At 42.7% G+C, this 16541-nt stretch overlaps 1 protein-coding gene across 3 annotated transcripts; it reads right to left on the reverse strand.

Annotated features, from left to right (window-relative positions):
• Positions 1 to 162: 162 nt before the first annotated feature.
• On the reverse strand, positions 163 to 11402 carry zdhhc6 (zinc finger DHHC-type palmitoyltransferase 6). Of its 3 annotated transcripts, none has more exons than XM_024387044.2 (11): positions 11330 to 11402; positions 9834 to 10389; positions 8929 to 9020; positions 7932 to 8091; positions 7415 to 7573; positions 6759 to 6812; positions 5972 to 6139; positions 5158 to 5199; positions 2362 to 2507; positions 1667 to 1713; positions 163 to 1353 (listed from the first exon to the last, which is right to left on the reverse strand). In XM_024387044.2, the coding sequence occupies exons 2-11, from the start codon at positions 10098 to 10100 to the stop codon at positions 1235 to 1237; spliced, it is 1254 nt and encodes a 417-aa protein (XP_024242812.1). In that variant the 5' UTR covers positions 10101 to 10389; positions 11330 to 11402; the 3' UTR covers positions 163 to 1234. The 3 variants fall into 3 exon arrangements, with proteins under 3 accessions (XP_024242812.1, XP_024242810.1, XP_024242811.1); XM_024387042.2 differs by having other exon boundaries at positions 2362 to 2510; XM_024387043.2 differs by lacking the exon at positions 11330 to 11402 and adding an exon at positions 11289 to 11312 and having other exon boundaries at positions 2362 to 2510.
• Between the last annotated feature and the right edge of the window lie 5139 nt (positions 11403 to 16541).

Genomic DNA, 16541 nt, shown 5'->3' on the forward strand with positions numbered 1-16541 from the left:
AGACCTGTGCTGAGACGCTTTGTTATTAGGGGCCCTGAAGGTTTGCATCACACACACACACGACACAGCAGTAAATATACCTAAAAATAACAGTTTCACACAATAAAGTCAAAGGTCATTCATGATGGAGTGTGAAATACAAAGATAACTGACACTCTGCTGTTATAGGGAAGGACATGTTTCATTTTTTTATTCACTTTGAGGGTGACAGTGTTTTACAAAAATAATAAGAACAATTCAAAAAATTAAAACAAAAGTTAGCATTTTCTTTTGGCTGTACAAAGAATACAGAGAAGAAAGTGCATGACGAAGCCCTGGGTTAAAGCTGGGCAGAGGAATTTGCATAATTGTATAATCGGCAAAGGACATCAGGAAAAATGATAAAACAGCGGATTCAAGTAAAAGGCCCAACTCCTAAACAAATGAAATCCCTATTGTTTAAGACTATAGTTGTCTCTTTCTGTGGCAGCGGTATCAAACTAAACTCCTGGAGGCCAGGGGCGTATGCAGGTAGCCTGGCGGTTCAGAGCGTTGGGCCAGTCACCCAAAGGTCGCTGGTTTGAATCGCCGAGCTGACTAGGTGAAAACTGTCAGTGCCCTTGAGCAATGCACTTGACCCTAACTGCTCCTGTAAATCGCTCTGGATTATAGTGTCTGCTAAAATGAAAATGTTTCCTTGTAACTAGTATCTGATTTTGACCTAGGAAAGCAGGGATGTATTTCAATAGGCTAAAGTGGCTTCCTCTCCTTATCTGCACTGATGTGATTTTGACAGGTGAATGAAAAAAGTCCGTAAGCATTTACCATATTGCTCTCATTGATCCTACGTTTCCAGATCAGTACAGACGAAGGGTGAAAGTCACTTTGCCAAGTAATTGACTATCAAAACACATCCCGGGATTGTGAACTCCTTAGTTGGTGAGCGACTGGGGGCGAGTCTCAACAGTATTCAAAGCCCAGAGCGCAAAAATACAATTACGATTCACCCATTGAAAGACACACAAAGACCTCGGTGGCTCAGTTGGTAAGGGCATGGCGCTGGTGGCACCGAGGTAGCGGGTTCACTTTCCACAGGGATCACATACACATCACTCACTGCTTGAATTAAAAATAATCTGTTTCGTGGCAAATGGTATTATGTATTACCAAGGAGAAAGACAAGAGACAATGCAGACCTCCAGGAATTGGGCGTCATACCACTCCCTGCCCTGTGGCAAATCTTAATGTCATAAACTTATTTCACTTTCTTCTCCTCACTGCTGGTCTCACTGGTCATTGCACTAGTCACTGCTGTGTCGTAATGGCACTTCTCTACGCACCGGCGGGGAAACCAACCCCGCAGGCGAGCTCCAGCTGAAGGAAGAACCAAAGAGATCACATTAGAAATATACAGTAACAGTAATTATTGTCATTCTGCAGTGTCGGGAGGGCCAGATTCACATCATTCACTTGCATCTTTGCTATATTTTTTTTCTCTCTGGAAGATGAAACCAGAAAAGGGCAAATACAGAACCACACACATTAAAAAAGTGTGTGATAGTAAATCTTGATTATGTAACAGCTCTGTTTGGAAGTTTCCATTCTCTTCTGCAAAATGGCTGAAAAAATGTGCACAGGTGAGAAAGCTTTGAGTAAACCTGGTATTCTTCCATGTTCGGAGCCATACCTTTAGTCTGCTCGTCATCCAGCACTTTGTCCCCATACATCCACCATCTGAAGAAGCACAGAAAATAATTCATGGTTCTGAAATTCTCTGAAAATTTTGAGAAATCAATTAGTTCTCTGACATTCTCCGGCCATTCAGGTACAGTAATTTATCAACTGACAACCTGGCAGGCATGTGGGAAAGCACTCAGCTGAAAAAAGCTCGGAATAGCCCGAACATAATACCTGGCTGCAAATGGAGCCTGTAAGAACCAACTTCAAAAATAACTAAATTATAGGGACAGGCTAATAACCCCAAAGGCGTAAAATATTGCCATTTCTCTTCTCTATTGAGGCACTCAGGACTTTTCCAAATGGTACTATCGCTATGGCAATGAGTAATACCATGACTACGGTAACTATCAGACTAGTTTTCCCCAATCAGAAGAGACGTGTGTATCACCATGGAGGTCATGGAGTTCACTTTAGTGGTTCGCCTCAAAATCTGCCGATTGGTTCCCCAAAAACCCTGCAGATTGGAACCCCCAAAACCTGAAAATACATTCCCCACAAACAAACTGCAGATTGTTTCCAGCCATAAACTTGCAGATTGGTCCCCCCCCCCAAAAGTCTGCAGACGGTTTGCCTCCCAACAGTCTGCAGACTGATCCCCCCCCCACCCAAAAGCTAGCAGATTAGTTCTCAAAAGAAACTCACTTGGTCCCCCGGGTGGCAAGGATGGTCTCCCCCTTGTGGAGGCCGATGCGGGGCTCCTCGGTGCAGGGAGTCCTGAAGAAGGTGTTGAGGCCCTTGCTCAGTGGGCAGCAGGCTCCGTTGTAGTCCTCCACTACCCGATACTGAATCTGCTGGCCGAGCCACAGGATATAATATGGTTATTATACCATCATGACCATAACATCCCAACGTCAACATTTAAAAGTGGATTATAGCGACATATTTGTAAAGAAATATGATGCAGACGCGGCTTCAGAAAGGGATGCCAATGTAGTCGGCGTTTGGAAGGTACAGTGCATTCTGAAGTTATTCAGACTCCTTCCCTTTGTCCACATTTTGTTACGTTACTGCCTTATTCTAAAATGGATTGGGGGAAAAAAATCCCTCATCAACCCACACACAATATCACATAATGACAGAGCAAAAACAGGTTTTTAGACATTTTAGACAATTTATATATATATTTTTTTAAATCTACAGAAATATTACATTTACAGTTGAAGTCGGAAGTTTACATAAACTATTTTTAATGACTTCAACCTAAGTGTTTCAACCACTCCACAAATGTCTTGTTAACAAACTATAGTTTTGGAAAATCGGTTAGGACATCTACTTTGTGCATGACACAAGTAATTTTTCCAGCAATTGTTTACAGACAGATTATTTCACTGTATCACAATTCCAGTGGGTCAGAAGTTTACCTACACTAAGTTGACTGTGCCTTTAAACAGCTTGGAAAATTCCAGACAATGATGTCATGGCTTTAGAAGCTTCTGATAGGCTAATAGACATAATTTGAGTCAATTGGAGGTGTACCTGTGGATGTATTTCAAGGCCTACCTTCAAACTCAGTGCCTCTTTGCTTAACATCATAGGAAAATCAAAAGAAATCAGCCAAGACCTAGGATTTTTTTTTTAGACCTTCACAAGTCTGGTTCATCCTTGGGAGCAATTTCCAAAATGCCTGAAGGTACCACGTTTCTCTGTACAAATAATAGTATTCAAGCATAAACAAGGGACCACACAGCCGTCATTCCGCTCAGGAAGGAGACGCGTTATGTCTCCTAGAGATGAATGTACTTTGGTGTGAAAAGTGCAAATCAATCCCAAACAGCAGCAAAAGGACCTTGTGAAGATGCTGGAGGAAACAGGCACAAAAGTATCTATAGCCACAGTAAAACGTGTCCTATATCGACATAACCTGAAAGGCCACTCAGCAAGGAAGAAGCCACTGCTCCAAAACCCCCATAAAAAAGCCAGACTACGGTTTGCAACTGTACATAGGGACAAAGATCGTACCTTTTGGAGAAATGTCCTCTGGTCTGATGAAACATAAATAGAACTGTTTGGTCATAATGACCATCATTATGTTTGGAAGAAAATGGGGAGGCTTGCAAGCCGAAAAACACCATCCCAACCATGAAGCACGTTGGTGGCAGTATCATGTTGTGGGGGGTGCTTTGCTGCAGGAGGGACTGGTGCACTTCACAAAATAGATGGCATCATGAGGATGGAAATTTTGTGGATATATTGAAGCAACATCTCAAGACATCAGTCAGGAAGTTAAAGCTTGGTCGCAAATGGGTCTTCCAAATGGACAATGAGCCCAAGCATACTTCCAAATCTGTGGCAAAATGGCTTAAGGACAACAAAGTCAAGGTATTGGAGTGACCATCACAAAGCCCTGACCTCAATCCTATAGAATATTTGTGGGCAGAACTGAAAAAGCATGTGCGAGGAGGCCAACAAACCTGACTCAGTTACACCAGCTCTGTCAGGAGGAATGGGCCAAAATTCACCCAACTTATTGTGGGGGGCTTGTGGAAGGCTACCCGAAACGTTTGTCAAGTGCCTTTAACTGAGGAGTGGCTTCCGTCTGGCCACTCCACCATAAAGGCCTGATTGGTGGAGTGCTGCAGAGATGGTTGTCCTTCTGAACATTTCTCTCATCTCCAGAGGAACTCTGAAGCTCTGTAAGAGTGCCCATCGAGTTCTTGGTCACCTCCCTGACCAAGGGCCTTCTCCTCCGATTGCTCAGTTTGGCCGAGTGGCCAGCTCTAGGAAGAGTCTTGATGGTTCCAAACTTCTTGGGGACCTTCAATGCTATAGAAATGTTTTGGTACCCTTCCCCAGATCTGTGCCTCGACACAATCCTGTCTCAGAGCTCTACGGACAATTCCGTCGACCTCATGGCTTGGTTTTTGATCTGACATGCACTGTCAACTGTGGGACCTTATATAGACGGGTGTGTGCCTTTCCAAATTATGTCCAATCAATTGAATTTCCCACAGGTAAACTCCAATCAAGTTGTAGAAATATCTCAGGGATGATCAATGGAAACAGGATGCACCTTAGCCCAATTCTGAGTCTCATATCAAAGGGTCTGAATAGTTATGTAAATACGTTTTTTAAATATATTGTTTTATACATTTGAAAAATGTTCTAAAAACCTGTTTTCACTTTGTCATTATGGGGTAACGTGTTTAGATTGATGAGGAAAAACATTAATTGAATCCATTTTAGAATAAGGCTGTAACGTAACAAAATGTGGAAAAGGGGAAGGGGTCTGAACACCTTCCGATTGCACTGTATATACACGTTTTCCGAATGAATGGGAAAATAGAATAACATATTGTCTGGAATACTAAAGACACTGCAAACAAACATTCACCTAAGTAGATGAGGTTGCAAATATTTCACCATCCATCAATACATACGAGGTGTCTTTGAACCAATGCTACCCATTGCTGTCTGAACAGGAACAGGTCAGCTACTTACACTTCTCACCCGCTTGTCAGCTTTTTGTTTCAGTTGCTCAATCTAGAAAGCAAACAAACACAAGATAAAGGTTTATCATTGAAAATGCCAAACATCTCAAGTCTGTTAAGTGTGACAACCCATGTTCTGATGGTTCAGTTGGGTTGGAGCATGGCGCTAGCAATACCAGAATGGTGGATTTCATTACCAGATGGACCACACACATACTTACAACAACAAAATGTATTATATCTATCTATCTATATTAATTTCAGCCACACCCATTGCTGATAGGTGTATAAAATCGAGCACACAGCCATGCAATCTCCATAGACAAACATTGGCAGTAGAATGACCTTACTGAAGAGCTCGGTGACTTTCAACGTGGCGACGTCATAGGATGCCACCTTTCCAACAAGTCAGTGTGCAAAGCTGTCATCAAGGCAAAGGGTGGCTACTATGACGAGTCTCAAATATAAAATATATTTTGATTTGTTTAACACTTTTTTGGTTACTACATGATTCCATATGTGTTATTTCATAGTTTTGATGTCTTCACTATTATTCTACAATGTAGAAAACAGTAAAAATAAAGAAAAACCCTTGAATGAGTCGGTGTGTCCAAACTTTTGACTTGCACTGTATATTTACACACACATCTGACTGTCAGTCACATTGGATTCCATTTTACATCACCATAACAACATGACAATACAAACCTAGTGTTCTCTTTAAAAATGCTTATAATAGCATAACTGAATGTAAGTCAAAATTGGATAAAAATGTCAATGCTAATGCTAATTGACAACATTACATCAACATCATTATCGCTTACGGTTAAGGTGTGCTGGTGACACTTGGCGTGGATGGGCCATTGAATGCCGTCGCCCTCTGGGCTCCCTGACCAGGTGAACACCTGTTTGAAGTTCTCCCAGCGCCGGCCCAGGTCGTAGGGGAAGATAAACTCTTCCCCTGTTTGGTAGTACTGAATTCTGTCTTTGGCCTGAGGATGGAGGGGACGGAATGGGAAAAAGAGAAACGAGGCAGGAACGAGAGAAAGCATGAGAGAGAGAGAAACATTTAGTGAGTGAGTGAGGCATGACAGAGTGAGAGAAAAATACATTTAAAAAGTAAGAGAGAAAGAGATAAGAGAAAGGGAGTGAGAGAGTGAAAAAGAGTGAGGGAGAGCAAAAGAGTAAGATAAATAAAGTAATTGATAATGAGACACACACAGAAAGAGAGTGAAAGAGTTCACATGGTTCTTTCTGGCTCCAATGTTTGTCTTAGGGTTTACCTACCATCTTAAAATCCTAGTGTCACATTAGCTAAGTTCTTCTGTACTAAGCCCTTGACAGGCGAAGAGGCCACTAGAATAACACTGATGTCTAGTCTATTAGATTAGCTGAGATCTACTGGATTATCCTGCCTTTTGGACAAGTGGCACGGCTGTTGACAAATACACTCGCACCAGGGATCATGAAGGTTATGGCCTAGCAGGTGAAAAAAAAACTTGTCCAGAAGAAAAAGGAGACGAGGAGTAATGAGGTTGTAATTTTCAAACAAGGTTGTATAGTGGTTGTACAAAACCTAATCAAACTGCTTATTCCATGACAAACACTCACCTTTTCCTCGATCCAGGCCTCAACGGAGGTCTTGTTTCGAAGGATGACTTTCATCTTGGTTGGAGAGAAGAATAAAGGTTTGGTGGGAATTATTTGAGGGAAACATGGGCAACATGTGTAACACCTATCAAAAAGTACTACCATCATCTCTTAAAGAGATTTTGTATCGTTTTTAGCCAATAGCTCTGAAAGTAGCGCTCACGAGCCAAAAGTGGTCCCCGTAAATTGCTACTACTTCACATGTGCACCAGGTCATCGCTCTCTCTCTCCCTATATCTGTTGTGTGTGCATCTTGCTAGCTGTCACTCTAATGGCGAGGGGCTGAAGCTCATTGGATAGAACTTACATTTCTAGGGGGCTGGCCCACGGCATATGTAGGGAAAATGGCACAGCATAGCTTCCAGAAAAACAGTTCAAACTAGGGATTTCGTGGCTAATTGAGGTAAGACAGTAAAGTTTCAAAAAATACATAGTAGTCGCTAAAGTTCCGGAGAATGTCTTTAACTAAATACACACTCAAGTATACAGTGTCATCTACTAGAGGTGAATCCACTAGACATTCATATGGGTCTACCCTGCACCTGGAAAATAGCTGAATATGGACAATGGGCATACTATTACCATCAGTATAATATTACCCCCAATGAGCATGTTACCTGTATGAAGAACAACATGCCAACGGCTATGGTGGTGCCCAGTGCCAGCCCTAAGGCAAAGAGAGTGGCAGCGAAGGCGGGTACGCTGAACGGCATGATGGGTTGAAACCGTCTGACGGCGCTCATGTCGATCTTCACGGTACTCCAGCCAAAGGATATCTATAATAACAATTAATAAGAATGCATTTATATTGAGCTTTTCTAGGACCCAAAGACTACTAGACGAAAATACACTAACAATTTAGAATCTCCATTGAGCATGCTTTTCAGTCCAGGAGTAGGCTTAATCTGGTACCCTTTTCACACTACTGAGTCAAGTCAAACTGAGCCAAAGTGTCCTGTGCTGGCCTGGTTACATATCCACCATAGTTGCTGGAAGCATAAAAAGTACTGTAATATCTCCAAACGAAACAGTATGGTTCGAGTCGGCAATAAGGTAAGGTTATGGGTCTGGGAAACCAGCCTACAATGATGAATTGATAAGAGGTCAAATGCAAGTGTGCCACTGACTCCTCACCCTCTCGTAGAGCTGTGTGTACATGGTCATGATGAAGATGAAAGCGGCGTGCGAGCAGCCGAGAGGCGCCAACAGCAGGAAACTGGTGAAGTAGGCGTGGTTCTGGTGGCCGCAGCAGTTGTTGATCCACGGGCAGTGGTGATCCATCTTCATCACACACCTGAGGATGAATAAATGAATGAAATTATCAATTTTAAAAAGCATATGAACTTGTCTCAGCCATGTGAATACAACAACACACACATTAAAAGTAATTGAGGATTAAAAACAATAAAGTCAGACTTATTTTCATTGTGGATCTTAAAAAAGGGGTGGAGGCGAGAAGGAAGAGGAGAAAGGCAGAGGAAAAAGTGGAAGGGGAGGAATATCAGCATTGTGAAACACAGGCTTGAATGATTGACATGCTGATGGCACTGGCAGGAAGAAATGTGATGTTACAGAGCAATTTCCTTATTATGAATCGTAGCATTAGTAGAAAGTATGAGTAGTAAAAATCAGCGCCCATTCTATGTGGTTAATCTCTAACTGCAATCTCCTTTGTTTCACCCAGCTGAGCACACCCCATATTTAAGTGAGTTAGTAGAGCTCAGGCTTAGACCGCTACTAAGAGATAAAGAACTAATGGATGGGTGCATACATTTCAGTAAATTGGCTTAAACTATACTGGTGTTTATTCAATAGTGCACACCGTAGCAAACAGTAGCAAAATGTTATGCAACTTACTGGCCAAGATCCAGTTAGTCCCTCCCTGTTTTGTCCGGTTTGCTTCCAAGTGAATAAACCCTTTTGCTTTAAAGCCCAACATGTGCTATTCAATCATTTTGGGACTGAATTATAGGTGAGCTAAGTGTGGGCAAATAAAATGTTCAAGTAAATCATTAATTTACGTCAGTGGGAGACTTGCCTGAAAAAAAAAAAGTAAGCATACGCTATAAAGAAGTACAACTAGAGCACATTTGTAGCAGTGACAAGACAGAGTCAGGGTTGCCAAGTCTACCTGTTGCACTTGCGGCAATGGTGGGATCTCGGGGCCTTGTAGCCTTGGCACATTCTGCAGAACTGAAGGTACTTGGTGTCTTCTTCCTTCTCCTGTTTAAGAGGAGAAAACACACGTCAAGGGCCTGATGCATTCAATTTCTACTCTATCGGATATCCGGATAGACAAATTGTATTTCTTTTTAAAATGCTATTGACTCTAGACCAATCAGAATGACGCAAATACACATGACAGAGGTAAACGGGATATGCTGCTTTCCTCCGGTGGTTTAGCTAAAAGCAACAGAGAAAAATAAGTTAGATTTTCACCATGATAGAAGTGTTTCTGTTACAAAAAGGTTGTCTTTGTCGGGTATAATGGAAAGTCCATTAGGTGAGTGCATGTAATGCTATTTGAAGTGGGGGATATCATACCGATGTCAAGGCAGCCTGGAGGGATAAATGCTCAGCAGTAGCTCAACGCACCGTTATAAAAACTACATTCAAAAGTTTGTCATTTTATTAAATTAAAAAAATTAAAATGCCACAAGAATTATTTAATTTAGACAAAGCTTTTCATTGTTAAAATGTTCTCTCCAAAAATGAACACTCACTCAAATAATATAACACTAATGTCCGTTCGGATATTCGATTAACCGTGCCCATCCCTACCTTGGTCCCACAGGATGAGCAGGCTTTTGTTCTAACCCAACACCAACACTCCGGATTGAACCAATCAAGGCCTAGTGCTGGGCTGGAACAAACGCCTGGCTGCACCCAATTGGCTCTCCAGGAGGACCAGGGTATAAGGCTAAGTGACCACTCTGTTCATCAACACATTGTTGTGTAGCAGCAAAATGATCAGTTTCCCTTGTCTCTGTATAATGGGTTATTAATAAAGATGTATTTCTCAGCTTAGCTCCTTACTGGTTTCCAGCCAAGGGGGATGTAACCAGGGCCCACGAACATAGCGTTGAAGTAGTTGTAGAGAATGAGCACGGACCAGTTGATGAGCATGATGAAGTTGAAGCTCCCTCCCGTGGTGTCCAATGGCCAGTACCAGATAATGGAGTCTAATATGGCCATGGAGGAGCACACGGCGATGACTGTCAGGGCTATCACTGGGCCCCAGTGACACAACCTCCGGACCTCATGGAGGTTCTCAAACGTCACGAGGGCTGTAAGAAAGTTCATAGTTTTTTTGGTTGTTTTTGTGTGTGTTGTGTTTAGGTTTTAAAGGCGTTGTGGTTGGGGAGTTTGTCGAACACAGAGGTTAGACGCACTGCTTCTCTCTACTATCTGGCACAGACAATGAAGACAACGGGCATCTTTTCTCTCGTCTTCTGAAAACCCAGCAACCGGCTGGGTTGCAAGTTACAGAGGCAGTCCGTGTCCCAGAGTTCTTTGTGTTCCTGGCGATGAGCGGCATCCTTTGACAGCACGGGAGACTGCACTATCCCTGTGAGAGATGCAAGTTCTCCATCTGAGAGAAGGACATAAATATGACCACATTGTGAGTGACACTGATAGGGAATTGACTGTTTGAAAGATTGACATTGTATACTTTAGTTTAAAACAGTTGTTTGGCATAACAACACTGGAGCAAGTTAGCTACTTCAAATTAGTAGCTAGCAAAGTTGTTTAAGGTCTCCCAAATATAATAACCAACCGCAAAGCTACTTATTGTCAACAAGGGGGAAGTTATGTGTAACACTATTTTGAGTGTGACAACGTTATAGTTATGCCAACTTATTTTACAATAAGGCACCCTATGGTTTTGCTCAATTTAACCAAAGCACCTGTGACCTGCAAAACGCTCACACTGAAAATGGCCTGAGCCTTTTGCTTTTGTCATTACTTTACTGACATATAGGTAGCTAGCTAGTAAACTTAAAATGAGCAGACCGAGGCGATGCCCCCGATTAGCTAGCTCATGGTAATTAGCTAGCTAGCTGACTAATTTGGGCAGACAGTCGGCTAACATCGTTAAAGTGCCTCCCTGCTCATAAATCAACATAAATATTTTGAATATGCCAGCAGTCAGTGTCCAGGAAAAGACAACAACAGACTGTCAGTTCGACAAACAAGAACCACACGGACAGGTGAAAATAACTGGGTTCTCGAAGCAAATTCAGGCAAAGCTAGCTAGCGAACATTACTAGCTAGCTAGTATCTACGCTAGCTAACGTTAGTAACGATGTCGTTGCCTGTCCTGACTGTTTTGTTTCTTCCCAGTGCGAGCTAGCTAGCTAGCCAAGCATTAACGTTAGCCCATCCCTGATGTTTCAAATTGTGCGCGATTTACATGACATGTAAATTGCAGGCATTTTTCAAAGACCATAAACATATTATTTAATAGATAATCGTGATATTAATAACTACCGACAACATGTCAATGTTCATGAATGAAGTAAACTACCCACCTCGCTACTTCCTTGATTTAAGCCGTGTTACAGTCTATCGCGAGATTACCGTGGGACCTGGCGTCAACGGTTTTTTCCAAGCATTTCAAAATAAACGTCTTTTCGGAGGCAATTACTTTTTGAACAGAAGCACTTACTTTTTGAACAGAAAGTTGTGAAATTGATACAAATTATTAATTTTTACACAACAAAAATAATAAGCGAATGAAATACAAATAATTTGAAATAATACAATAAAACCATGTCACAGTGTACATCAAATTGTGACGAAAACGTTCATTAGTTGGACAGTTGGACCAGACAGGACTGGCAAAAAGTGCTCTTCACTGACGAGTCGCGGTTTTGTCTCACCAGGGGTGATGGTCGGATTCGCATTTATCGCCGAAGGAATGAGCGTTACACCAAGGCCTGTACTCTGGAGCGGGATCGATTTGGAGGTGGAGGGTCCGTCATGGTCTGGGGCGGTGTGTCACAGCATCATCGGACTGAGCTTGTTGTCATTGCAGGCAATCTCAATCCCATTGAGCACGTCTGGGACCTGTTGGATCGGAGGGTGAGGGCTAGGGCCATTCCCCCTAGATATGTCCGGGAACTTGCAGGTGCCTTGGTGGAAGAGTGGAGTAACATCTTACAGCAAGAACTGGCACATCTGGTGCAGTCCATGAGGAGGAGATGCACTGCAGTACTTAATGCAGCTGGTGGCGACACCAGATACTGACTGTTACTTTTGATTTTGACCCCCCTTTGTTAATGGACACATTATTACATTTCTGTTTGTCACACATCTGAGGAACTTGTTCAGTTTATGTCTCAGTTGTTGAATCTTGTCATGTTCATACACATATTTATATTTACACATTTAAGTTTTCTGAAAATAAAAACAGTTGACAGTGAGAGGACGTTTATTTTTTTTCTGAGTTTATGACTGTGGTATGTAGAGACGATTGTAAAACTACCTCCAACCAAATCCCCCAGAAAGAGAGAGGTTATTGAAAGTGGTGAAGGGGGTAAGACATATTACATAAATAAATCAATAGGTGCAGCATCAAAATGGGCAAGAAAATAACTGAATTCTTTAACCAGGAGCGGGTCCATCGCCAGGGTTGCAATCTCAGTCAGCCCTGTGCTGTACAACATTTACATAAACTAATTGGCCACTTTTCTAGAAAAATCCTGAGCCACTGGTATTAATCTGAACAATTCAGAGGTTAAATGCCTTCTCTTCGCAGATGACCTGTCCCTGCTGTCACCCACAGCACATGGCCTAGAGCAGAGCCTGGACCTTCTAGAGCAGTACTGCCTGACCTGGGCCCTGGTAGTAAACAAAAATACCAAAATACTGATTTTCCAGAGAAGATCCATATATCAGGGAATTAGACCAAAGTTCTCAACTGGTACCACACATATAGGAGTGGTTTTGTGTACTGAGTTGAATTTAAAATCAGGACTAGGCTAATTATAATTAAATAAATCCAGATTTAAAAAAAATGGCCTTCTAAAATGTTGCTTAACTTCAGATTAATTAGGTCTAGACTAGGTAGCCCCAGACTAAGGTAAAGTTAATCTTTGTGAATCCTAAATAGATAACGATGTGCACTAGGTGCTGACCTGAGGATGCTTCAAAAACCAGGGATGGTTTTCTGTTATAATCTCCACCCGGCACAGCCAGAAGAGGACTGGCCACCCCACATAGCCTGGTTCCTCTCTAGGTTTCTTCCTAGGTTTTGGCCTTTCTAGGGAGTTTTTCCTAGCCACCGTGCTTCTACACCTGCATTGCTTGCTGTTTGGGGTTTTAGGCTGGGTTTCTGTACAGCACTTTGAGATATCAGCTGATGTACGAAGGGCTATATAAATGAATTTGATTTGATTTGATTTGGATGGGACACTTAAACATAAGCATTTTGTGGAATTGGAGCAAGTCACCTAAACCAAAAAATTGACAGAGGTAAAGGAAAAAAAACATGAAAGCGAATTGTGTAAAAACACCCAATTATTGAGAAAAACAGCATGAGTCATCAACAGAAAACAAGAAAAATAATGCCTGGACTACCATTTGTAGCAGACGAGCCCAGTGACAGAATGGCGCCAGAGGGGATGGTTGCCGTTTTATGTGCTTCTAACCAACTGTTCTAGTTCGTTCATTTTTTCCGCATTGTTTGTAACTTCCTTTTTACTTCTTTTGTACATAATGGTGCTGCTACCGTCTCTTATGACCGAAAATAACTTCTGGACATCAGAAAAAATATTACTCACTTCAAACTGGACAAAGATTTTTTTCTTTAACAAGTCCAACATGAAGGATATACTGTACTGCTTTCTCAGGAACAGGCCCAAATCCCCGTCATTTGTGTGAAGAAATGACAGAGAAAAAGGGGGTGGAGGTCGGGCTGCCTTCTGAGAATTTGTAGGTGAGTGAGTAAACCCCCACTGCCATCTGTTCTATTGGTCAACGTGAAATCATTGGAAAACAAAATGGATGATTTACGATCAAGATTATCCTACCAACGGGTTATTAAAAACTGTAATGTCTTATGTTTTACCGTGTCGTGGCTGAACGACGACACAGATAATATAGAGCTGTCGGGATTTTCCATGTGCAACCAGAGAGAAAAAACTAGATGACCTTTACTCCACGAACAGAGATGCATCCAAAGCTCTCCCTCGCCCTCCATTTGGTAAATCTGACCATAATTCTATCCTCCTGATTCATGCTTACAAGCAGTACCAGTGACTCTCTCAATACGGACGTGGTCAGATGACGCAGATGCTACGCTACAGGACTGTTTTGCTAGCACAGACTGGAATATGTTCCGGGATTCATCCAATGGCATTGAGGAATATATCACCTCAGTCATCGGTTTCATCAATAAGTGCATCAACGACGTCGTCCCCACAGTGACCGTATGTACATAACCCAACCAGAAGCCATGGATTTCCGGCAACATCCACATCGAGCTAAATGCTAAAGCTGCCGCTTTCAAGGAGCGGGACACTAATTCGGACATTTATAAAAAATCCTGCTACGCCCTCAGACGAACCATCAAACAGGCAAAGCGTGAATACAGTATTAAGATTGAATCCTACTACACCAGCTCTGACGCTCGTCGGATGTGGCAGGGCTTGAAAACTATTATGGACTACAAAGGGAAACCCAGCCACGAGCTACCCAGTGACACGAGCCTACCAGACAAGATAAATGCCTTTTATGCTCGGTTCGAGGCAAGCAACACAGAATCTTGCCCGAGAGCACCAGCTGTTCCGGACGACTGTGTGAAAACGCACTCAGTAGCCGATGTGAGCAAGACCTTTAACTTCTTATGGCTGGGGGCAGTATTGAGTAGCTTGGATGAATAAGGTGCCCAGAGTAAACTGCCTGCTACTCAGGCCCAGAAGGTAAGATATGCATATCATTAGTATATTTGGATAGAAAACACTCTGAAGTTTCTAAAACTGTTTGAATGATGTCTGTGAGTATAACAGAACTCATATGGCAGGCAAAAACCTTAGAAAAAATCCAACCAGGAAGTGGGAAATCTGAGGTTGGTCGATTTCCAACTCAGTTACAGTTGGTCATTGGTCATTATGCACTTCCTAAGGCTTCCACTAGATGTCAACCGTCTTTAGAAACTTGTTTGAGGATTCTACTATGAAGGGGGGCTGAATGAGAGGGGAATGAGTCAGAGGTCTGCCAGCAGTCACGCGCATTTCACATTTCGTCTGCAACTAGTGAACGTGCTTCGTGAGTTTTGATTTGTTTACCAAACGCACTAACAAAAGTAGCTATTTGGACATAAATGATGGACATTATTGAACAAATTAAACATTTATTGTGGAACTGGGATTCCTGGGAGTGCATTCTGATGAAGATCATCAAAGGTAAGTGAATATTTATAATGTTATTTCTGACTTCTGTTGACTCCAACATGGCGGATATATGTATTTTTTGTCTGAGCGCCGTACTCAGATTATTGCATGGTTTGCTTTTTCCGTAAAGCTTTTTTGAAATCTGACACAGCGGTTGCATTAAGGAGCAGTATATCTTTAATTCCATGCATAACACTTGTATTTTCATTTAACATTTATAATGAGTATTTCTGTAAATTGATTACAGCCCCGTAGCACTCACGTCGGTAACCATGAAGTGCTTTGAAAGGCTGGTCATGGCTCACATCAACAGCATCATCCCGGATACCCTAGACCCACTCCAATTCGCATACCGCCCCAACAGATCCACAGATGACGCAATCTCAAACGCACTCCACACTGCCCTTTCCCACCTGGACAAACAGAACACCTGTGTGAGAATGCTGTTCATTGACTACAGCTCAGCGTTCAACACCATAGTACCCACAAAGCTCATCACTAAGCTAAGGACCCTGGAACTAAACACCTCCCTCTGCAATTGGATCCTGGAATTCCTGACGGGCCGCCCCAGGTAGTAAGGGTAGGCAACAACGCATCTGCAAAGCTGATCCTCAACACTGGGGCCTATCAGGGGTGTGTGCTCAGTCCCCTCCTGTACTCCCTTTTCATCCATGACTGCGTGGCCAAACATGACTCCAACCCCATCATTAAGTTTGATGATAACACAACAGTGGTAGGCCTGATCACTGACAACAATGAGACAGCCTAAAGGGAGACGATCAGAGACCTAGCAGTGTGGTTCCAGGACAACAACCACTCCCTCAATGTGAGCAAGTCAAAGGAGCTGATCGTTGACTACAGGAAAAGACGGGCCGACTAGCCCACCATTCACATTGACGGGACTGTAGTGGAGTGGGTCCAGAGTTTCAAGTACCTTGGTGTCCACATCACCAACAAACTATCATGGTCCAAACACACCAAGACAGTTGTGAAGAGGGCACGACAACACCTTTTCCCCTCAGGAGACAAAAAAAAATTGCCATTGGTCCCCACATCCTCAAAAAGTTTTACAGCTGCACCATAGAGAGCATCCTGACCGGTTGCATCACCGCCTGGTATGTTAACTGCTCGGCATCTAACCGTAAGGCGCTACAGGGTAGTGCGTATGGCCCAGTACATCAATTGGGGCCAAGCTTCCTGCCATCCAGGACCTATATACTAGGCGTGTCAGAGGAAAGCACAAAAAATTGTCAAAGACTCCAGTCACCCAAGTGATACTGCTCTCTCTGCTACCACAGGGCAAGCGATACCGGAGCGCCAAGTTCAGGACCAAAAGGATCCTTAACAG

Source organism: Oncorhynchus tshawytscha, linkage group LG24 (assembly GCF_018296145.1).
Source record: "Oncorhynchus tshawytscha isolate Ot180627B linkage group LG24, Otsh_v2.0, whole genome shotgun sequence".
Classification (NCBI taxonomy): Eukaryota; Metazoa; Chordata; class Actinopteri; order Salmoniformes; family Salmonidae; genus Oncorhynchus; species Oncorhynchus tshawytscha.